A 25,181-nucleotide genomic window follows, 5' to 3' on the forward strand; every position below is an offset into this window, starting at 1 on the left:
CAGGGGAATGTGCCTTCCCCACACAAACATCCTCAGCTTAAGATGCCATCCCTACACAAACATCCCCACACAAACATCCTCAGCTCAATGGATCATAAAACTCAAAGATGAAGATTTGGGTCAGTCCTCCAGGTAGATCAACTGGACTAGCAGAGATGCTAGCCAAGAATAAGGGAAACACAGGATACACAGTAAATTATGGGAGCATAGTTATCTGATGTGACATAAGTCCAGTCCCCCTGTCAGGAATTACACTTCATTCCACTCACCTTCCTTTTGTAAGTTTTCCCAAGAAAAGAAGCCCCAAACAGAATGAACTTACTCCTGAAAGCACTTGATTCAAGCAATGTAAGGCATGGCCTCTGGGGACAAGGCTGTGCTGCCCACATTCCCTTTAGGACAAAGGTGCTCATTCCCAACAATCATGACTTCTTGTTTGCTGACAGGATGCAGCTGTCCCCCAAGGATCTTTGTCAACTGAAAGCACTCACCCTTCCACTGGCATGTGTCCCCCTGGGACAGCTCACATTCAAAGACTCACTGATGTATAGGGGAAAAGGCCTGGTGCTTTGCCTCAGTTAGGAACATCATCATATTTTCTTCATGAAATCAGCTCATGCAAGGTCACACGTCACCTCTTTTCACTGCTCCCCTTCCATTCTTTTGTGTTTTTTTGGGGGGGGGCGGGGAGAGAAGTTTCTAGTAAAACTGTATGCAGATGTATCTGTTTTCCTGAAAATGGAGCCTAAGACACCTAGAGTCGATCACTAGGTACTCCATGCATTCAGATTAGGATCTTTGTGCATATCAAAATAAGTAGCCTCCTCATATTTAGATTTGGGATTTGTGGGAAATGGAAGCAATTAGATTAGGGCAAAAAAATGATGTTTAGGAGTTTGATCTGATATTTAAAAGGAATCTAAAATTTAAAAAAAGAAACGAATCCATGATTTTTTTTTTTTTTTTTTTTGGCTCTCACAGATGCTAGGGGAGACATGAAAGAGAAAGTATGTTTATGTCTCCAAACTCTTTCATAGGGCTCCAAGTTGTTGTTATACTGATCATTGCTGAGAGCAGGTACCAACCTCAGCAGGGATAGGATTCACAAGCTGAAAATACTGACTTAGATAATTATGAATATTTATCTATGCCTCAAATCATAAAACTGAGAGAAAATTGAAATGAAATCCTTCTAGCATATTTATTACTTTCAGTGTATTTGCTTAGCTAAATATCTCAGCATTTAGGAAGACAAAGGCATTTGATGAAGTAATTGTCATGAATTTCCTCACAAGCTCTCCAGAATCTGCCCTGCCAGGCCTGGAGAATGTAAGGTGCTGAGCTTTGGGGAGTTCTGCCAGCTATTATGCTCACTTAGATGAGCGTAATAGCTTCTTACCACAAGAAGGAAAATGCTGACAGCAATTTGGAAACTGGCAACTAAGAGCATCCTGAAGAGATTGCCTACTGAGAAATGGTCTTTGTACCAAGAAAGGCAGCCATCTTCTTCTGTCTATGATTAATACTGAGGAAGGATCTGGTTGCTGCCCTCACAGATTTGGCTATCACAGATGATACTCACCTGCCCAGTGGTTTTGCAGACAGTGGGGCAGAACCTCAAGAATCAAGACCAGTGCTTATTAATTAATGATAAATCAGTGTTTTTACACTGTGACTAATGTTTGGAGACTGATTAGGGAGAATGTGGGCCAAAGGTAAAAAAAGATAAAGACTGGGAGAGATTTTTTTAAATGTTTGACTATATGTATAATTGGCAACTGACTCATTATCCCACCCAGCAGTTACACAGACATGAAGTCTTTGAACTTAATTCTCCTTTGCTTCAAGGGATCAGGGAAAATAGCTGAAAAGAAAGACTTGTAGGTCAAGTAAACAGGGTAAATAAGAGCAGGTGGTGGGGGTGAGATTGCCCTAGTGGAAGAAAGTGCCTAAAACTGCTCAATAAAGTCAGTTGCATGTCAGGAATAGAGACAATGGAGAGTGCTGGTGACCTCAGCCTTTATACGTGTTAGTCCAGCATCTGAGGACCCATTCAATTTGGGGGATCCAGCACTCTGTACCACTCACTACAGAAGTCAGAGTGATTTTATTGGTTAAGGTGCAGTATAAGTTGAATAACAGTAACAAGGTACAATGACTAAGAAGAGAATTTTATTTCATTCTAATGTAAGAACTGTTGTGCCACCCTATGAGTTGTGACCCTTACCTCTGCACAATAAGTCCAGTCACATTTTACTGGCTCACACCAATTCCTAGCTGCAAGGGGCCTGAGAAATGTAATCTCCAGTTAGGTAGACTATGCCCCATAAATATTAAAAAGAAAAGGAGAGAATAGATTCTGAAGTACAGTTAGCAATTTTTGCTGCAAGGATACATTGTCTATATGCAGCTTGATCTGAGCATCTGACCTAAACTTAGTCAATAAGGTCAGTTCCACTGGGCGCTTTGGATTGGAGGATTAGTCATAACTGAAAGAAGACCTCTTATCATATTCTGCCTGGGTGTGACTTGAGCAGGTGCTTCCATGCTCAAGTGTATTTAGTTCCTGCTACATTCTAAGCCTGATTCCTTCTGGGTGGCTTCCCAGTAGTGCAACAGCTCTTAGGACAGTGTGCGCAATGTTGCATAGTATGGGTTGAGAAATAGGATTTGTTGGGAAAGTTTATGAGCAAAGGGTCAGCAAGAGAAGGCATTCCTAGCCCCAAATTCTCATTATCCCTGTAAGAGGTACACAGGGTTAGGATTTTCTGGTGAACATGCTGTAGTACTTTGTTCTAGCAGCTCTCCCTTCTTAGGGAGTAGGAACCACTTTCTCATTGCAGAACTAAACACTGCTTGTTAGCAGGCAGAATGGATTTGCAGTGTTCACTTATTTTTTTTAAGATTTTATTTATTTATTTGACAGAGAGAGACACAGCGAGAGAGGGAACACAAGCAGGAGGAGTGGGAGAGGGAGAAGCAGGCTTCCTGCTTAGCAGGGAGCCTAATGTGGGGCTTGATCCCAGGAGCCTGGGATCATGACCTGAGCAGAAGGCAGACGCTTAATGACTGAGCCACCCAGGTGCCCCCTGGTGTTCGCTTTTTAAGGACTTATTGGGCACTGGACTTTGTCTAGAAAAGGCAGCAGCTGTTGGGATGTGGACCTATGACAATTTTAGCCCCTTGAACCATGGAATAAAGCTCAATGTGGTCACACCTCCTGCTGCACCCCCCACTCAGGTGTTTCATTGACCAAACTACTCCATGTCAGCTTCCAGTATCTCACTGGTTGGTCTTGTTTTTCGGACCACACCTCTCTGTTTCCTATTGATTTTATGAACTGACCACTATTCTCCCAATAAATCATTTCTCTGCTTCTAGATGGAATTGGTTTCTGTTTTGTACAGCCAGGATAACTGATAGACCATATGTAATTCAGAGAAATATAAAATTTAAACAATTGAATTATATAATTTAGGACTGGATTGGATTTAAAGTAAGGTAAATTGTTATTATTTCCATTTTATCTATCAGTTGTGGAGGCCAAGAAATATTCAGCGACTACTTATGTTAATTTTTCCCACAAAAAATATGAAATGAAACAGTATTTTAATGCAAACAGTCATGCTTTTTTAAGACACGTGCTACACATATTTGTTTATAGCATTAGTTATTAAGCATAGAGTTATTAAGCATAGAATAATCTATGCTTAATACAGCATGTTTATTTGTCTGGATATTACTACATATTTAAAATCCCTGACGTGTTGTGTGCACACTCAGATATTGTATGACTGCAGACTGGAATTAGATATAGACAATTTAAGTCTTCCAGGATGGTCAGATATTGATCTCATACTACATACTTGGTAAATTGTCTGTGGCAGCACAGAGTCATGATAAATTATCTATAAGCTTAACCATTTTTCTTGTCATAAATTTCCATGCTCTTTAAAACAGCAATCTCATACATATTTACTACTTCATTCAATGTCAATAAAATTAGAAGGACTAAGAGTTATCTTAAATGTGATAAATAGATCGCCTTTTACAAAGGTTGCAATTGACTTTAATTAGTACTTATTTTTTTCTTAAATCTATTTTTCTCTTTTTTTTGCCACTTCAGTAGTTTTATTTTTTATTATGTTAATCACCATACATTACATCATTAGTTTTTAATGTAGTGTTCCATGATTCATTGTTTGCATATAAAACCCAGTGCTCCATTCAATACGTGCCCTCTTTAATACCCATCACCAGGCTAACCCATCCTCCCACGCCCCTCCCCTCTAGAATCCTCAGTTTGTTTCTCAGACTCCATAGTCTCTCATGGTTCTTTTCCCCCTCCAATTTCCCTGCCTTCAATTAACCCTTCCTACTATCTTCTTTTTTTTTTAAACATATAATGTATTATTTGTTTCAGAGGTACAGGTCTGTGATTCAACAGTCTTACACAATTCACAGGGGTCACCATAGCACATACCCTCCCCAATGTCTATCACCAAGCCACCCCATGCCTCCCACCCCTCACTACTCCAGCAACCCTCAGTTTGTTTCCTGAGATTAAGAATTCCTCATATCAGTAAGGTCATATGATATATGTCTTTCTCTGATTGACTTATTTTGCTCAGCATAATACCCTCCAGTTCCATCCACGAATGAAATGAAATGTAAAGATTTTATTCCTTTTGATGGCTGCATAATATTCCATTGTATATATATACCACTTCTTCTTTATCCATTCATCTGTCGATGGACATCTTGGCTCTTTCCATATTTCGGCTATTGTGGATAGTACTGCTATAAACATCGAGGTGCATGTACTCCTTCGTATCCCTACATTTGTATCTTTGGGGTAAATACCCAGTAGTGCAATTGCTGGGTCATAGGGTAGCTCTATTTTCAACTTTTTGAGGAACCTCAATACTGTTTTCCAGAATGGCTGCACCAGCTTGCATTCCCACCAAGAGTGTAGGAGGGTTCCCCTTTCTCTGCAACCTCGCCAACATCTGTCATTTGTGACTTGTTAATTTTAGCCATTCTGACGGGTGTGAGGTGGTATCTCCTTGAGGTTTTGATTTGGATTTCCCTGATGCCGAGTGATGTTGAGCACTTTTTCATGTGTCTGTTGGCCATTTGGATGTCTTCTTTGGAAAAGTGTCTGTTCATGTCTTCTGTCCATTTCTTGATTGGATCATTTGTTCTTTGGATGTTGAGTTTAAGAAGTTCTTTATAGATTTTGGATATTAGCCCTTTATCTGATATGTAATTTTCAAATATCTTTTCCCATTCTGTCAGTTGTCTTTTGGTTTTGTTGACTGTTTCCTTTGTTGTGCAAATCTTTTTATCTTGATGAAGTCCCAATAGTTCATTTTTGCCCTTGCTTCCCTTGCCTTTGGCGATGTTTCTAGGAAGAAGTTGCTGTTGCTGAGGTCAAAGAGGTTGCGGCCCATGTTCTCCTTTAGGATTTTGATGGACTCTTGTCTCACATTTACGTCTTACAACCATTTTGAATCTATTTTTGTGTGTGGTGTAAGGAAATGGTCCAGTTTCATTCTTCTGCATGTGGCTGTCCAATTTTCCCAACACCATTTGTTGAAGAGACTGTCTTTTTTCCATTGAACATTCTCTGTGCTTTGTCAAAGATTAGTTGACCATACAGTTGAGGGTCCATTTCTGGGCTCTCTATTCTGTTCCGTTGACCTATGTGTCTATTTTTGTGCCAATGTCTTAATGATTATAATTTTGTACTAGAGCTTGAAGTCCGGAACTGTGATGCTACCAGCTTTGCTCTTCTTTTTCAACATTCTTCTGACTATTTGGGGTCTTTTCTGGTTCCCTAGAAATTTTAGGATTATTTGTTCCATTTCTTTGAAAAAAAGTGGATGGTATTTTAATAGGAATTGCATTAAATGTGTAGATGGCTCTAGGTAGCATTGACATCTTCACAATATTTGTTCTTCCAATCCATAAGCATAGAATGTTTTTCCATTTCTTTGTGTCTTCCTCAATTTCTTTTATGAGTATTTTATAGTTTTCTGAGTACAGATTCTTTGCCTCTTTGGTTAGATTTATTCCTAGGTATCTTATGGTTTTGGGTGCAATTGTAAATGGAATCGACTCCTTAATTTCTCTTTCTTTTGTCTTGTTGTTGGTGTATAGGAATGCCACTGATTTCTGTGCATTGATTTTATATCCTGCCACTTTACTGAATTTTTGTATGAATTCTAGCAGTTTTGGAGTGGAGTCTTTTGGGTTTTCCACATACAGTATCATATCATCTGCAAACAGTGAGAGTTTGAAATCTTTGCTGATTCGGATGCCTTTTATTTCTTTTTGTTGTCTGATTGCTGTGACTAGGACTTTTAATACTATGTTGAAGAGCAGTGGTGATAGTGGACATCCCGGCCATGTTCCTGACATTAGGGGAAAGCTCTGTTTTTGCACATTGAGAATAATATTCATAGATGGCTTTTATATTGAGGTATGTACCCTCTATCTCTATAATCTGAAGAGTTTTGATCAAGAAAGGATGCTGTACTTTGTCAAATGCTTTTTCTGCATCTATTGAGAGGATCATATGGTTATTGTTCTTTCTTTTATTAATGTGTTGTATCACATTGACTGATTTGTGGATGTTGAATCAACCTTGCAGCCCGGGAATAAATCCTACTTGGTCATGGTGAATAATCCTTTTAATATACTGTTGGATCCTATTGGCTAGTATTTTGGTGAGAATTTTTGCATCCATGTTCATCAGGGATATTGGTCTGTAATACTCCTTTTGGATGGGGTCTTTGTCTGGTTTGGGGATGAAGATAATGGTGGCCTCATAAAATGAGTTTGGAAGTTTTCTTTCCATTTCTATTTTTTGGAACAGTTTCAGAAGAAGAGGTATTAATTCTTCTTTAAATGTTTGGTAGAATTCCCCTGGGAAGCCATCTGGCCCTAGGCTTTTGTTTCTTGGGAGATTTTTGATGACTGGTTCAATTTCCTTAGTGGCTATAGGTCTGTTCAGGTTTTCTATTTCTTCCTCGTTCAATTTTGGTAGTTGATACATCTCTAGGAATTCACCCATTTCTTCCAGGTTCTCTAATTTGCTGGCATAGAGTTGCTCATAATATGTTCTTATAATTGTTTGTATTTCTTTGGTGTTGGTTGTGATCTCTCCTCTTTCATTCATGATTTTGTTGATTTGGGTCATTTCTCTTTTCTTTTTCATAAGTCTGGCCAGTCGTTTATCAATCTTGTTAATTCTTTCAAAGAACCAGCTCCTAATTTCGTTGATCTGTTCTACTGTTCTTTTGGTTTCTAGTTCATTGATTTCTGCTCTGATCTTTATTATTTCTCTTCTCCTGCTGGGTTTAGGCTTTATTTGCTGTTCTTTCTCTAGCTCCTTTAGGTGTAGGGTTCGGTTGTGTATTTGAGACCTTTCTTGTTTCTTGAGAAAGGCTTGTATTGCTATATACTTTCCTCTCAGGACTGCCTTTGCTGTATCCCAAAGATTTTGAGCAGTTGTGTTTTCATTTTCATTGGTTTCCATGAATTTTTTTAATTTTTCTTTAATTTCCTGGTTGACCCATTCATTCTTTAGTAGAATGCTCTTTAGCTTCCATGTATTTGAGTTCTTTCCGAGTTTCCTCTTGTGATTGAGTTCTAGTTTCAAAGCATTGTGGTCCGAAAATATGCAGGGAATAATCCCAATCTTTTGGTACCAGTTGAGACCTGATTTGTGACCTAGGATGTGATCAGTTCTGGAGAATGTTCCATGGGCACTAGAGAAGAATGTGTATTCCGTTGCTTTGGGATGCAATGTTCTGAATATGTCTGTGAAGTCCATTTGGTCCAGTGTGTCATTTAAAGTCTTTATTTCCTTGTTGATCTTTTGCTTAGATGATCTGTCCATTTCAGTCAGGGGGGTGTTAAAGTCCCCTACGATCATTGTATTGTTGTTCATGTGTTTCTTCGCTTTTGTTATTAATTGGCTTATATAATTTGCTGCTCCCATGTTAGGGGCATAGATATTTACAATTGTTAGATCTTCTTGTTGGATAGACTCTTTTTGAAGGATATAGTGTCCTTCCTCAACTCTTCTTATAGTCTTTGGTTTAAAATCTATTTTTCTCATATAAGGATTGCCACTCCAGCTTTGTTTTGATGTACATTAGCATGGTAAATGGTTTTCCACCCCCTCACTTTCAATCTGAAAGTATCTTTGGGTCTAAAATGAGTCTCTTGCAGACAGCATATCGATGTATCTTGTTTTTTATCCAATCTGATAGCCTGTGTCTTTTGATTGGGGCATTTAGCCCATTTACATTCAGGGTAACTATTGAAAGATATGATTTAATGCCATTGTATTGCCTGTAAGGTGACTGTTACTGTATATTTTCTCCCTTCCTTTCTGGTCTATGTTACATTTAGGCTCTCTCTTTGCTTAGAGGACCCCTTTCAATATTTCTTGGAGGGCTGGTTTCGTGTTTGCAAATTCCTTTAGTTTTTGTTTGTCCTCAAAGCTTTTTATCTCTCTTTCTATTTTCAATGACAGCCTAGCTGGATATAGTATTCTTGGCTGCCTATTTTTCTCATTTAGTGCTCTGAATATATCATACCAGTCCTTTCTGGCTTGCCAGGTCTCTGTGGATAGATCTGTTGCCAATCTAATATTTCTACCATTGTAGGTTACAGATCTCTTCTCCCGAACTGCTTTCAGGATTTTCTCTTTGTCTCTGAGACTCGTAAGTTTTACTATTAGATGTTCGGGTATTGACCTATTTTTATTGATTTTGAGGGGGGTTCTCTATGCCTCTTGGATTTTGATGCTTGCTTCCTTCCCCAAATTAGGGAAGTTCTCTGCTATAATTTGCTTCAATATACCTTCTGCCTCTCTCTCTCTTCTTCTTCTGGGATCCCAAATATTCTAATGTTGTTTCATCTTATGGTATCATTTACCCTCAAATTCTGCCCTTGTGATCCAGTAGTTGTTTATCTTTTTCTCAGCTTCTTTATTTTCCATCATTTGGGCTTCTATATCACTGATTCTCTCTTCTGCCTCATTTATCGTAGCAGAACCTCCTTTTTTTATTGCACCTCATTAATAGATTTTTTTGATTTCGACTTGGTTAGATTTTAGTTCTTTTATTTCTCCAGGAAGGGTGTCTCTAATATCTTCCATGCTTTTTTCAAGCCCAGCTAGTATCTTTATAATTGTCATTCTGAACTCTAGTTCTGACATCTTACTAATGTCTGTATTGATTAGGTCCCTGGCAGTCAGTACTGCCTCTTGTTTTTTTTTTTTTTTTGAGGTGATTTTTTCCGTCTTTTCATTCTGTCCAGAGGACAATAGATGAATGAGAGTACAAAATGCTAACAGGGTAACAATGACCCCAGAAAAATGTACACTAAACATTCAGAAGAGACCTGAAACTGGAGGAAAAGAAAGGGAAAGAAAGAAAAAAGAAAAAAAAAAGAAAAAGATAAAAAAAAGAATATGATCAAATATGATCAGGCTGGTAAATAGATCAGTGCCACACAGTAGATTTTGGGTGTATTTTGGTCTGTTAGAAAAAACAGCCTCCCAAAATTTTAAAGAAAGAAAAGCTTATATATGTACAAAATAATGGTAAATATGATGAGGGGATGGAATATGACTGTAAAGATTTAATAAAATTAAATTTTATTATAAAAGATTTTATAAAAGGAATTGATAAGATAAGAAATTGGTTGAAAAAAGAAAGAAGAGAAATTAAAAAAAAAAAGGAGAGAATGTGATCAAGCAGGAGACTAGAACAAAGCCATACACTAGAGATTTAGGGTATATTTTGGTCTGTTAGAAGAAACTGTATCTCAAAATTTTAAATAGGTACCAACTTATATATATACCAAAAATAAGGTTAACTACTATGAAGGGATAGAATATGACTCTTCCAGAAAGTGGTCGCTTTTCTGTTCAGAGAGTTGCTGCTATTCTTTTCTTTGCTCTCCTGTTGAGTTTGTAGGTGTTCAGAATGGTTTGATCCCTATCTAGCTGAATTCTCTCTTCCCTTTTTGAGGCATCAATTAGCAACATCTTTCAACTTTCTGAACAGAAATTTGTGAATGACAGCTCCATCTTCCACACTGGTTTGTAGTGGGTCCTCAGAGTTGACAGGCACTCTCTTATTACAATCAAAGAGAAATTTTAGCATAACTTAAATCTAGGACAAAAAGCTCAATGAAAATATAGTTATAACCAATTTTAATACTTAGATTATTGAAAAAAAACATGAGTCAGAAAATAATTGGGTAAAAATTAGTCTCATTATGTCACAGTTATAGCATGGAAATCTGAGCCCTGTTATGATATTTAAATTAGTAGCCAAGGATATGATCCTCATTACCATGCACAGGAAGAATATGTTGGTTTTGTCAGATATTTAGAACAAGGACTTCTATATGTATCAGGTTTTGTGCTGGGTATTGCTAAAGCAAAAATGAATAGAGTATTTTCTGCCTTTGGGGAACTCACATACTAATTTGTGACAGAAACAATACCTTTATAAAATGTGAGTAGTGTTATAATAGAAAAATATAAAAACTAGAGTCAGGTAGGTAAAACCTTGATACCACTAACCTGGAGAGGGGGGAGTGGTGTAGTGAATGGATGTGTTACAGAGGGGGAGAAAACAATGCAAGTTCTCTCTCACACAAAATGAACCTGAAAACACACATTCCAAAACTTATAAAGAAATCTAATGGTAAGAAAGGCAACCAAAAGATGAATAATTGTGGCAGAAAGTATATATGTAAAATTAGGAAAAAAATAAAACAGCTAAAGGGTGCATATAAGATGAAGCAGAACAGCAAGTTTAAAATAAAGGAAACCAAAAAGATATACCTTTCTATTACTTACAAAAAAGCTGGTGCTGCAATCTTAATATTAGACCAACTGGAACCTAGGGAGAAAGAAAAAATCTAGGGAAAATTAAATTACCAGGTTGTCTAAAACATTAGTGCTGATAAAGGAAGATGAAAGCAAAGATCTACTGAGAAAATACTACAATCATGATTTTGTGTGCACCTATTCACATAGCTTCAAAATATAAGAAAATAAAAACGATAGTATTCAATGATGCAATCATACTAGAAACTGGTACATCAAGCAGTAACACGTTAGTAAGTATGAAATTTAACAAAGTTAAGTAACAATCTAAAGAACATATATAAAATAATGACTATATACTCTATTTTCAACTTTTTGAGGAACCTCCACTCTGTTTTCCATAGTGGCTGTACCAGCTTGCATTCCCACCAACAGTGTAAAACGGTTCCCCTTTCTCAGCATCCTTGCCAACATTTGTCCTCTCCTGAGTGGTTAATTTTAGCCCTTCTGACTGGTGTGAGGTGGTATCTCACTGTGGCTTTGATTTGGATTACCCTGATGCCAAGTGATGTGTTGATCATTTTTTTCATGTGTCTGTTGGCTATTTGGATGTCTTCTTTGCAGAGATGTCTGTTGATGTCTTCTGCCCATTTCTTGACTGGATTATTTGTTCTTTGGGTGTTGAGTTTCATAAGTTCTTTATAGATTTTGGATACTAGCCCCTTATCTGATAAGGCATTTGCAAATATCTTCTCCCATTCTATTGGTTGTCTTTTGGTTTTGTCGACTGTTTTCTTTGCTGTACAAAAGCTTTTTATCTTGATGAAGTCTCAATATTCATTTTTAGTTTTGTTTCCCTTGCCTTTGTAGATGTGTCTAGCAAGAAGTCGCTGCAGCCAAGGTCGAAGAGGTGATTGCCTGTGTTCTCTGGGATTTTGATGGATTCCTTTCTCACATTTAGGTCTTTCATCCATTTTGAGTCTATTTGTGTTTATGTTATAAAGAAATGGTCCAGTTTCATTCTGTATGTGGCTGTCCAATTTTCCCAACACCATTTTTTCAAAAGACTGTCCTTTTCCCATTGGATATTCATTCCTGCTTTGTTGAAGATGAGTTGACCATAAAGTTGAGGGTTCATTTCTGGGTTTTGTATTCTGTTCCACTGGTCTGTTTTTGTGCCAGTACCATACTGTCTTGATGATTACAGCTTTTTAATAGAGCTTGAAGTCCAGGATTGTGGTGCCACCAGTTTTGCTTTTTTTGTCAACATTCCTTTGGCTATTCAAGGTCTTTTCTGGTTCCATACAAATTTTAGGATTATTTGTTCCAGCTCTGTGAAAAAAGTTGATAGTATTTTTATAGGGATTGCATTGAATGTATAGATCACTCTAGGTAGCATAGACATTTTAACAGTATTTGTTCTTCCAATCCATGAGCATGGAACGTTTTTCCATTTCTTTGTGTCTTCCTCAGTTTCTTTCATAAGTGTTCTATCATTTTCTGAGTACATATCCTTTACCTCTTTGGTTAGGTTTATTCCTAGGTATCTTATGTTTTTTTGTGCTGCCCTACAACTGAGCAATTGTACTAGTAGGGATTTACCCCAAGGGTACAAATGTAGTGATCCAAAAGGGCACCTGCACCCCAATGTTTATGGCAGCAGTGTCCAAAATAGCCAAAATATGGAAAGAGCCCAGATGTCCTTTGACAGATGAATGGATAAAGAAAGTGTGGTACACACACACACACACACACACACACACACTGGAATACTACTCAGCCATCAAAAAAAGTGAAATCTTGCCATTTGCAATGACGTGGATGGAACTAGAGGGTATTATGCTAAGCAAAATAAGTCAATCAGAGAAAGACAATCATCATATGATATCACTCATATGTGGAATTTAAGAAACAAAACAGAGGATCATAGGGGAAGAGAGGAAAAAGTAAAACAAGACAAAACCAGAAAGGTACAGAAACCATAAGAGACTCTTAATCATAGGAAACAAACTGAGGGTTACTGGAGGGGAGGAGGAGGGGGGATAGGGTAACTGGGTGATGGACATTAAGGACAGCATGTGATGTAATGAGCACTGGGTGTTATATACAACTGATGAATCACTGACCTCTACCTCTGAAACTAATAATACATTATATGTTAATTAATTGAATTTAAATTAAAAATAATATAAATGCAATTTAAATGTTTTCCTAAAAATGTAAATTAAAAAATGCAAAAATAAAAATTATTTTAAATGTAAAAATAAAATAAAATGACTATATGCAGTAAATGGAGAATATTTACTACTCTCAAATACACAGAAAGCTATTTCCAAAAACACTCTTTTTTTTAAAGATTTTATTTATTTGAGAGAGAGAGAATGAGAGATAGCACGAGAGGGAAGAGGGTCAGAGGGAGAAGCAGACTCCCTGCTGAGCAGGGAGCCCAATGTGGCACTCGATCCCGGGGCTCCAGGATCATGACCTGAGCCGAAGGCAGTGGCTCAACCAACTGAGCCACCCAGGCGCCCTCTAAAAACACTCTTAATGAATGAATAAAAATGAAACATTTTCTCTTGACAATACAGTGGATTTAGAAATAAACTAAAAGATATTTTTAAACATTTATATATTTGGAAAAAGAAAAGCATCTTTAATTCAAATATTCAAGAAATGTCATAATGGCAGTTAACAAAATACTTTGAAATAAATGATGATAAGAATATTCCTAAAGTAAGTAAAAGGAAAAACAATAAAACAATACAGAAAATGAGGAAATATAAAATCAAGAAACAAAGAGAAGAACAAATAGTTCTTTGACAGATCTAATGTAATAGGGAAACCCCTAAAAAACTAATCAAGACAAGAGAAAAGCCTAAGTAAGTAACACTTGCAACGTAAAGGAGCCATAACCAGGTGCACTAAGTAGTTAGAAAGAACCACGATGGCATACTGAAATCAATGTTTTGAATATATTTGAAACTAGCTGACAAGAAATTTTGTGTGGTTTAAGCTGGTTAAAACCAATGGCTACTAAATAAATTGAAACGGGGTGGAGCCATGATTTGATTCGTGACAAACTGAGTCTATAAAATGGCAAAACAGTTCACATTAAGAGATGTTACAAAAATAGAATTTAAATATAGTTTTTGAATCAATAAATAATATCGATACAATATTATGAAGTCAATAATTTCCCCTCATTACCCATGATTGCCCCATCCTTGTTTTATCATTCTCACTGGAATTTCTAACTCGCCGTCCATAAATTTCTGTAGTGCATGTCCTTTCCCATAGGGCTTCAGTAATTCACGGAGCTCTTCCTCGTGAGGTCTTCCTGTGGCTCAGTTTTGTATCATTGTGTCTGTGGTTATGTCCAGTTCCCTCAGCTGGCTTGCAGCCTGACTGCAGTGACCCCCTCGCCCCTGCAACCCCCACGGAACCTAGCACGGTGCTTTCCCCAGTGTGAGATCGTATGGAAGGCTGAGGGGATGCCTGGGCATCACCTTCCACCCTGCAGAAACAAGCAGTCATAAGACATGACCTTACAGTGTCCGTCCCTGCTGCCTGCAGCCCTGGTTGGCACTCTGACAAGCTGAAGGGCAGACAGGCAAAGAGCTTCACCTCCCTCTGTTGTGCCCACAGCTCAGGTTTCAGCCTTCTAAATATAAGGTGTGCTCAGGGGTCCCAGAGCACAACTGCATTCACTGCAGAGTGCTCCTGGCCTGTGGAACTCGGTCCCTCCTGGATCACGTCCACTCTTTGAGTGTGTGTTTTCTGAGGAAAGCTTAGAACACGTTTGTTTAAAAGAACAAATTGGAGAAAACAAATAGGTGAGAGACTATATCATGGCTGTCTTAACACTTTTTCTCTGACTGACCTTTAGGTTTACTTCAGTTGGAACAAGTTGTGGGCATTGTTTGTAGTTGGATAGTTGGATATATTTTTTTCTTGCTTTTCCAAATAAATATACACATTGATTGCATTTTTTGTTTTTTTTTTAGTATATTTGATTACAATTTTGTGTAAGCTTTTTAATTCTTTCTATTAGATATTTATTACATGGTAAATTATGTTGCTTTGCAAAAAATATATATGTATATATATTTTTCCATATATATATATATATATATATACATATGTATACATATATGGAAAAAGAAAAGGAAACTCCGTGCAATTAACAACCTCTCTTTCCCTGTCACTGTTCCCAGACAGCTGTTCGCAGTCTCTCTGGCTCTTGTTCACAGGGAAAACAATGGCATCCGTACCTTCCATTGGTTGCTTGCTGGCCAAAAATCAGTATTATCGAAGTAAGTTGTTATCATCACTAGAGTACTATACTCCTAGAGAATGTGATTTGAGGTGATGTTTGTGAGGTATTATTAACCTACATATCGTGTCCTGCTCAGATCTTAAGGGACAAGACTTGACAATTGTCTGTGACAGTGAGGAAAATAGGAATAGAACTCATTGAAACCTCTCTGAATCAATATAGTTAAGGCTTATCTCTTTGTTTTAACTCTGTTATATTATACCATATTGATGAAACCATTAACACTTATAAATAAGTGAAAATAAGCTTATATTTCATAATTATGTTTTAATTTCATGTATCTTGCATTTAATGATATACATTAAAAGCTGATAATTTTACCTAAAGAAAATGCTATTTCTTTCTTATGAAAGAAGGGATAGCATGACTGTTTCAAGGATTCTTTAATTTCCATTTTCTCTTGGATAATAGGTCAGCTTCTATTTGCCAGTTTTATTTTTATTTATCTATCCATCTGTGAATATTCATAGCTGAATAAAAAGTTGTAGCTTCTTAAAGAAAATTTGGAAATTTCATAGAATGAAACAATCATTCAGAAACAAATTATCATCTAGTGAAAATATGCCCACATGTCAAAAATTCTAATTTCAAGTTTTCTTTGTAGATAAAAGTTGGAAATGTCTGTTGATTTATTCTTTTTATAAAATTGTTTAACTATTTCCATTTACTTAGTGTTATTATATCCATAGAAGTTATTTTTGTATTCTGATAGTTTAAAAGACTTATAGGTTTAAAATACAAGTATGATAAAACAAAATAAAATGTTTATTCTTTAAAAATAATTCCTTTATTTCTAAATTTGTAACTTTTGTAGAATATTTAAATATATGCACATGTAATATTTCTAATGTAATACAATAATATTCATTCTTGATTTTGTACTAAGATTTTGAATTTGGTGATATTTATGTTTTAAATTCTACATCTATATCTATGGAGGGAGACAGAGTTGTCCACCATGGAAAGAAATATATCTTATTAATAGAAAATGTAAGAGTGTGCTAGGAGACCATTGCTCTTTCAATAGCTCTCTTCCAGGCTTGGTCTGGTGGTCGGCATGGCCTGCAGAAATCAGCAAGAACTTGCCCACCAGAAAAACATGAAGAAATCTCATGAAATTAGGAAGGGAAAAAGAAAGGATAGCTTGACCACCTCTCAGAGAAAGCAGAGGGACTCTGAAATAATGCAGCAAATACAGAAGACAGCTAATGAGAAGTCTATGCAGACAAGAAAAAAATGATGACTATTTGGAAAACCTGGGTGCTATTTGCCAACTAGGTGTATCATAAGCTCTATGATCAAAATTATGTGGAGCAAACAGTCATATATTATGACATATCTTTTAAAACTTATCTTAAACTTAAGAAAAGAACATGTAATATGCTTTTTCCAGAAGACTTTTTAATTGACATTTTAATCCATTTTTCAATTCATGAAGTCATGATCCAGGAGTTTCAAACCATGCTACTTTGCTACTTGGGAGTTTATGCATAAACAATATGTTTCTGTTTGTTTGCCCATTATTTATTTGTTTATTGATTCTCATTTGTTTCCTACAGAGGCCAGTATTTCTTCAGTTAGCTCTTTAACTGATTCTGTTAACATCATACCTGATGACAAATCCCAACAAGGTATTTGGTTTATTTCTTATCAGCGTCACCCTTATTGTTTTCTTTGTCTCTAATCTTCCAAATTTGTTTGAGAAGGGGGTAATATGACTTTTATTTGATAGGGTTACCGAAAGTGGAAGAATCCAGCTGGTGGTTTAAATCGTTTTTCCATTCTGAACCTGTGCTTTCAGATGTAAGAGGAAAAGATCTGTCTGCTAGTGGGTATGTCTTAAGTTTTTCTCTCATAAAGATATTTCCTTATCAGAATGAAACAATATAGGTAGTAATTACTATGTTAACCATTAGGGATAAAACACAGTTGTTTCTTAAGGGTGGTGAAGGCTTTAATATAAAGCATACTTGAGGGATTGAGATGGAGAAGACGTTTGCTCCCCCATTTTGTTAACCATCAGTCAAATCATGAGCACTCTTTCTAATTCTGTCACTAAAGAGAAATTGAAAGTCACGTGTCAATTTTTATCATTGTTTAGGAGAGATAGATTGGGAATCAGAGGCAAAGTTCTAAATTTGTTTTTCCAGTACTTTTAGGAAACAAATAACACTTATCTACTCTAATAAAAGGAAACATAGCTCCTTGGAGAAATAGCCAGCTCCAGGACAGGGAAGGAAAAGAAAAAAAAAAAAGAACCTGGATCATCTTACGGTGTGAAAGAGAAAGAAAAGCTCAAAAAGTGATGGAGATATGTCAAAATGACATAGGACCCAAATAGCCAAATCTGGGACAATTTCAGCAACAAAATAATGATAGTAACAGATAATTGCCCATTGAATAAAATAAAACCTGTTAATTATTATTGATATAAAATAATGAATAAACAAATGAGAGAGAAGGAAAAGCTCTTTATTGCAGTATTCTAATAAATGTAGAAGGAATGATGGAAATAGAGAATTACCACTTCACATATATTACAGTAATAATTGTTCCAGGCAAGGATTATCAATGGGTGCTAAAATAAATGGGGACAAGTATGAGAAATGAGTTCTTCTCAGAGTGTCTCCCCATAAATATTTATTAATTAAAAGAGGAAAATAGTAATTTTCCACTGGAGAAAACTATCAGATACCACCTTAACAAAAACAAACAGAAAACAATTATTTAGGCCCTAGATAGCCTACTTTAGTCCCATTGCTGGCTTTGATTGGCCTCTGTATGGTGCCAGTTACTAGATAGAAGATTGTATTGGTGGATTTGCATACAAGTGTTTCTACATATTTTGAACCCTAACACACTGAATAGCACAGTTGTTATTCTAATGGTTTCTAAAATACTTATTTTGTTTTTTTAGACACTTAACTAACAACTAGTTACTAAGTAGAATAAAAAGAATAAATAATAATGGATTTCATAGATCCAACTGTTAAAACATAAGTTTTTTTTTATTTTATTATGTTATGTTAATCACCATATTTACATCATTAGTTTTTGATGTAGTTTTCCATGAGCACTGGGTGTTATATGAAAACATAAGGGCTTGAATGAATTTTTTACATATATAAATTTGAAATAGAATCAATTAAATATGGATACTTTTAAAAATCAAAGAGAAAAAAATCAAAGTGAAGTTAATTGTTGAAAACATGTATTCTTTATCAAGTATAATAATTTGAGTTATCTAGGTAACTTTCACTCATTTTCCACTTTACTTTGACTATAAACACAACTTACAGCTAAGCATTTCTCAGCTAACTGTGTATGACAGTTCAATGAACATTGTTGTAATAGCTAATTATTTTATACAGCACTAATAGTTGACAATCAAGAAGATTCTACCTGCCGAAGTGCTATGTTTGTGAACCACACTTTTTAGTACTAAGCTATTCCAGATGACCTTTCTTCGTTATAAGAAGACAGGAACCTGCTGGAGAAGCCATTTATGAGATAGGATCCCTGCAGCCACCCATACAGCAAAAGATTAGGCATTTCCCTCATTACACAGACTGTTGCTGCAAGTGGCATCAGCAACATGGAGAATATTGGAAAAGTATGCCTTTGAAAACATGTGCCTTTTTAATGTAATAAGAGTCTTCAGGGCTCCTGGGTGGCTCAGTTGGTTAAGCGACTGCCTTCGGCTCAGATCATGATTCTGGAGTCCTGGGCTTGAGTCCCACATCGGGCTCCCCCTTCTCTGTGGGGAGCCTGCTTCTCCCTCTGCCTCTGCCTGCCACTCCCCCTGCTTGTGCTCACTCTGTCTCTCTCTCTCCCTCTCTCTCTCTGTCAAATAAATAAATAAAATATTTAAAAAAAAGAGTCTTCAAATGTAGTGATTTGTATGAAGTGACTTTTTTTATACACATTATTTTTCAAAAAGTTTTCAAAAGTTTCTAATTGACATTTTCAGAAAATTGTCAGACTCTTTATATGCTTGTTGAATGATTTATTATACCTTAAAAGTGAAACATTGATACCTAAGAATGGTTTAAAGGTCATCGAATTCAGAAATGTAGAGAGCAGTTACAAAATTGTATTTTTAATCATGAGCATTGGAAATAAAATACATCCCCATAAATATATTACCTGTTAAAATATATTCCTGTATAATGTACAGGAATACATTATACATTACATTATATTCCTGTATAATTTTTTATTTGTAGACTTTAAAATTCATGATTTTAAAAAATATTTAACAATATAAAATAATCTATATGTGGTGTGATTTTAGTTGTGCTAAATATGTATGTATTCATAATAATAGACTGAGAAGAAATACACCAAAATGGTAAGAGTGGCTATTTCTGGAGAAAGAATTATAGATGATTTTCATTTTCTTCTTTGTCTTTTTTCCTTATCTTTTCGAATTTTCTAATATGATGTTTTTGTGTATAATTAGAAAATGATAGATGTTATAATAAAAAGAAGCACAGGGCACATTTTGTGAGCCAACCTACATTGGCTAGAATATTCCCTTCTTTCCTCAATATGGGGTAGATAATACTAAATGAGTTTCAGTTGAAAAGTTTCTGTATACAGCATGCAAATATTTTTCAATGAAGATGTAAGGCTTTCAAAATTAGGGATGGTGAATTCACTCAGGTTGATGTCACTAGTCTTATGTGACTATTGTTGTATTGAACATCCAGGAGAACACACATGATTGTTAGTAAGACTGTCTTCTTACCCAGCTGTATCAGGACTGACCATTTACAGTGATGGACACAACTGACCGATTTTTTACTACTCTTTCCAAATGGGACATACGTTCCTTCAATTTTGTGTTTTTCTATCACTTTGCTGTCAATGAAGAGACTCATATATCATGTTGGCCCAATAGTATATCATTATTTACATGCTGGTGCTCTTCTGGTGGTTGCTTGCATTTATACTTTTAATAAATTTGAGGAGGCTGATTAAATTTTTAGACTATATATCTCATTTGGCTTTAGCATGAAATTAAATTACAGTGATGGAAGACTATTTTTTTTCTAAAGTGAGAGAAAAATATGATGAAACAAATATGGTAAATTATGGGAGGTTTTGTTTTTCTCTTTAAGATTATCAACAAATTCCTTTTTCTTAGCCACTTGGTATATGTGTGAACAGATTGCTTGTTTAGATTATTTGATGCATTTCCCCAAATAGGTTATCAAGTTGATATTTACTTTGTTTACTCAGAAGGATAGCATTTATTAAATTATACCTTTTGCCTATGTATTTGTATATTTTGAATGTGTCAAAATAACTGCTTTTAAAGTAGTTTAGTGTTACTGTTGCTGAAAGTTATTGTTTAAAGTGGTTGGATTTTACGTAAGATTTTTAGTCAAACATAATGAGCATAAATAGTTATTAAGCATTTTAGAGTGGCTAATACACACACATATATATATGTGAGACTAGATGATGGATGGGTGGATGACTAGATAGATAGATGATAGATAGATAGATGATAGGTAGATAGATAGATAGATAGATAGATAGATAATAGATAGGGATCCTGAAAAAATATATAAGGAATCTTTTAGAAAAGCAATGTTAAAGTGAACTTTTAAAAAATTGAAAAGATTCTTGTGTGCTATCCCAGAATTTGTACAGAGTGAGGATGATATAAAGAGAGAACAAAATGTCTTCTAGATAGATTCTAGTTAATTGCTTCTAATGTAGTTTTCCTATAGTTCAGACACCTTGGGGCTGTGTTTAAAAAGTACTTCACACATATATCTCAGCATAACTGTGTTATTTTAGTTCAAACATCCCCTGCCTGGCTTTGTTGCCTATTGGCTAGATAACAAATAGTGGAGACTAAATATATTACAGGGGTGTCATAACTCCATATGACTTGAGATGTGCTATATAATCCCTCTAATTTAATATTATGAAATGTTATTTGACTTGGCTGGGATGTCTGTATTAAATGCAACTAAGTTTTGACTATTTCTGCTCAGGCTCTGTGAAATTATATGTTAAGTTTCCACTAATTTTTTGAGATATGATTTTTTTAAAGATTTTATTTGTCAGAGAGAGAGAGTGCACACAGGCAGGGAGAGCGGCAGACAGAGGAAGAAGCAGACTCCTTAGCTCAATGCGGGACTCAATCCCAGGACCCTGGGATCATGACCTGAGCCGAAAGCAGAAGCTTAACTGACTGAGCCATTCAGGTGTCCTGAAATATGATTTTGATAGCAGGTTCCACGTTATTGAACCCACATTTTTTTACGGATAAAACCACCGACAGACAATTCATCAATTCTCACTAGAGTCAAAGTCCTCTAGCTGGATTTTAGGCCTACTTGGTGCTTTATAGATTATGCAGAAGTTTAGATTGTAGGAAATAAAATTCAGGTATTCCATTTGCCTATTAAAAAGTGATAATGGAAAATAACTGTTTAAGTCAAATGGAGTAGCTAAACGTCCCACTCATAGAAATTCAAAAAATGTAGGATCATAATTTATCCATCCTCCCAATGACATCCTCCAAAAGAACATGCCAAAACCCAGCTCATGATCAGCTAGCTCACAATATCTCCTTGTTTTTTCTCCTTTCTCAGAAAATGGTGACACGTTCACCAGCTCAAACATGTTTGTTATCTGTGATATTTGCCTTTTTATTCAAGCCAACACCAAGTACTTTTGATTTTATTTTTTATATTTTTTTGATCTACCTACCTATTTGCTTTCCCACCAGCACTACCTGAACCCAGACTTTTATCATTTCTCCTGAGGAAAACGGCCATGACATCCTAAATGGTCTACCGCACCATTTCTTAGATATCTCCAATTGAATGTCTTCTACAGATCAGTCATAATCATCTTAACAAAATACAGATTTGATTATACTCCCCTGTGAGCACACACACACCCCCAACACACTAGCACACCCAGAATATTCAATAATTCCATTACACTCAGGTTAAACTCACAGCTCACACAAATCCCCACCTATTCTAGCCCATGCAGATCTCCATAATCTATTCTTGTATCTCCCTTTCCAAAGCATCTGTGTTCCAGCTATGTCAGCTCTCTTTCAGTTTCTCATATACATCAGCTTCTCTCCTGTCATGTAGTCTTTCCACACGCTGTTTCTTCAGCTTGGACTCTCTTCACTTAATTAATGTCTACTCATCTTTTAAATGCTGGCTCAAAATCTCTTCCTCAGAGAAAACTTCTATCTACTTAATAAATTAGATTTTTCATTACAGGCTCTCATAGCCCATTTTCTCTCCTTTCTAGCTCTTGTCACGGTTATAATCTTACATTTGTTTGCCTAGGTGTTTGTTTTCTCTGCTGCACTATAATACACTTTCCCCACTGTGTCATAAACTACATGAGGGCAGGGATCAGGTCTGCTCTACTCAACATTTTATACCCAGCTTCTGACGTATCAACAGATATTTGTCAAAAGAATGACAATGGTTCTTTAGCTAGAGCTGACCCTTCTCTCAAGAAGCGTTATGTTTTGGCAAAGAGGAGTAAACACTAAATCAATAAAGACAACCTTTTCCAACAGTGGCAAGTACTGTAAAGGAAATGATGTACTTTAGTTGGACAGTGATCAAGGTAAGACAAAGGTTGAGGAAGGGCTGCTTGAATTGGTGTAGTTAGGAAAGCCTCACTGAGAAGTGGGCAAGGACTGAATCCTAAAAGAGGGGAAGCAACCAGTTTTGTGAAAAGCACTCTAGTCAGAAAAAATAGGCAGTGCAATTTACCACACTCTGCGTAGTATATTTAGTTTCCTGTTACACTATTTTCAAGAGACAGCTGCTTTAGAAGAATTAGGTATTTTCTAGAAATAGCTGCTTTAGGAGAATTTGGTATTTTTTATATAGGGGTCAAATTGTCTACTGTGTTTCTTTCCAACTAAAGCTAGGATAAGAAATGGTCTGGTCAGGTTTGGGGTTATGTACTTTTTTTTCTTAAATATTTATTTATTTATTTATTTGACAGAGGGAGACACAGCAAGAGAGGGAACACAAGCAGAGGGAGTGGGAGAGGGAGAAGCAGGCTTCCTGCTAAGCAAGGAGCCAATCCCAGGACCATGGGATCATGACCTGAGCGGAAAGCAGAAGTTTAACTGACTGAGCCACCCAGGCGCCCCAGTACTTTTTTCTTAAAGTCCCTCAGTGTGACCTATAAATTGTCCAAAATCACACTGCATAGCAACATTCATGTAAAGTCGCCAGACATCTCCCACAGCTCTTCTGAATGCCTTGAATTCTGCGGGGCACAGCCTCATGAGCGGCTCCAGTCCTCCCCCCCACCGCCAGCAAAAAAAAGAAAGAATTTTCTAAACTACAAGGTAAGTTTTATCCAGTTATTTTTCCCCCACCTCTCATACCGAATGGATAAACAAATTGACATTATTTTAAAGATCCTTTTCGAGTTTCATTTAAAAAAAATCTTATAAAAACAAAACAAAACCAAAAAAAAAAAAAATAAACTAGTGAAAGAGAATGCTACATAGTTACTCTCCTTCCTCAAAAGTTTAGAAAGAATGTATTTCAGTTTGGGTGTCTGAAAAATATTCTTCTGTTACAGTATAATTATCCGGTTTCCAAAAGGTAGAGGGGGAGAAAAGTATGTGATTCTAATACAGTGCTTCAAATAACTTTCTTTCAACCTTTTAGTCCATTTTAATTAAATTCATTTTAACCAAATATGTATTTCAGCTAGTCAGGAAAAATGATTTGTATTTTTTAGTTATAGTTCTATCTAAATAGATCAGGTAGAAAAGTTTTGCTTCATCATTTTTAATTAGATAGATTGAAATTTATTTGGGTCCAGGTTGTAAACCCAAACTATGTTAAATCATTTGCATTATACTAATTACTTGATTAAAGGCCAACTGGAATGTAAGCTTCATAAATATTTTATCCTTTTTACATGCCTAGCAGAGGTTTTCAAATCAATGAATGAACAGTTAATGGAACAGAACTATTATTTATATGTCAACTGACTACAAAGGTTGGGATTTTGAAATTCCTTTGCAAGGAAGAGTGACTAATGTTTTATTTTCAAATAAACTACCTTTGAAAATATTTTTGCAATCTTAAAAAGCACATTTAGAGAACTATCCATCTTTAAATTTCAAGCTAAATTTTACCATGAAGAGAGAAGACAGACAAAGCTCATAAAGTAAACTGATAATGTTACTTTTTCTTAGTCATCCTAGATGGATTTCACATATCTATTTATTTCCTGTTACTGCTGATACTGCTTAATATTCTGGAAGGACACCCTATTATTCTTTCTATTGTGCAGAAAGCATCCTTCTAGCTTTCTTATGTCTGGCTGACATTCTCTGTGGTCCCTGAGGTAGGAGCTCATTTGAGTCCACTTGATGGCAAATATAAGAGCTCAATCTGCCCAGCATTCTGGACTCCAGAAGCAGGGTCCCAAACTGAAAGCAAAGCAGCCTTCATTCAAAGCAGCAGGGTAGGACTGGAATGGAAATTTGGGGAAATGTGGAAGTGAATTAATTTTTCTCACACATATCTTGAAAAGTTTAACCAATCTGTAACTGACCAATTAATTCCAATTCAACCAAGTATTTTCCTTTTGAAAACCACCTTTTAAAACTATTCCATACTCCTTGTCCTTTCAAAATTCCAGAAAAATATTAAATTTCAAGTCATACCTCTCTCCAGCTAATTATTCTAATTCATTATTTACAGTGCTTGGGTGAAGCACTTTGTCTTTCTTCAAATGGCAATAATAACTTCTCTAATGCTAAGTAATTAAAAATGACAGGAACAGGGAGAATGGAGGGAGGCATATTACAACAGTGTAACAACTCTGTTAAGAGCCTTGATTGTTGCCTAGAGAGGAAGATGCTTGTTTTAGCAAAGTTGCAGCCCTGCAGTTCTCAAAACTCAGTGTGCCTAAGAACCATGTGTGGAGTTTGATAAAATACAGATATCA

The 25,181-nt window shown here is 36.0% G+C and overlaps 2 protein-coding genes across 2 annotated transcripts; both read left to right on the forward strand.

The window, feature by feature from the left end:
• Positions 1-14,673: 14,673 nt before the first annotated feature.
• PPDPFL (pancreatic progenitor cell differentiation and proliferation factor like) lies at positions 14,674-17,087 on the forward strand. The gene is made up of 4 exons (XM_027601164.1): positions 14,674-14,694; positions 15,076-15,174; positions 16,757-16,828; positions 16,930-17,087. Exons 2-4 carry the CDS (start codon positions 15,120-15,122, stop codon positions 17,085-17,087), a joined length of 285 nt encoding a protein of 94 aa, XP_027456965.1. The 5' UTR covers positions 14,674-14,694; positions 15,076-15,119.
• On the forward strand, positions 16,255-16,437 carry LOC113914266 (small EDRK-rich factor 1-like). Its single transcript, XM_035727375.1, has one exon. It carries the CDS (start codon positions 16,255-16,257, stop codon positions 16,435-16,437), a length of 183 nt encoding a protein of 60 aa, XP_035583268.1.
• Positions 17,088-25,181: the final 8,094 nt, after the last annotated feature.

This window comes from Zalophus californianus, chromosome 4 (assembly GCF_009762305.2).
Source record: "Zalophus californianus isolate mZalCal1 chromosome 4, mZalCal1.pri.v2, whole genome shotgun sequence".
NCBI classification, from domain to species: domain Eukaryota; kingdom Metazoa; phylum Chordata; class Mammalia; order Carnivora; family Otariidae; genus Zalophus; species Zalophus californianus.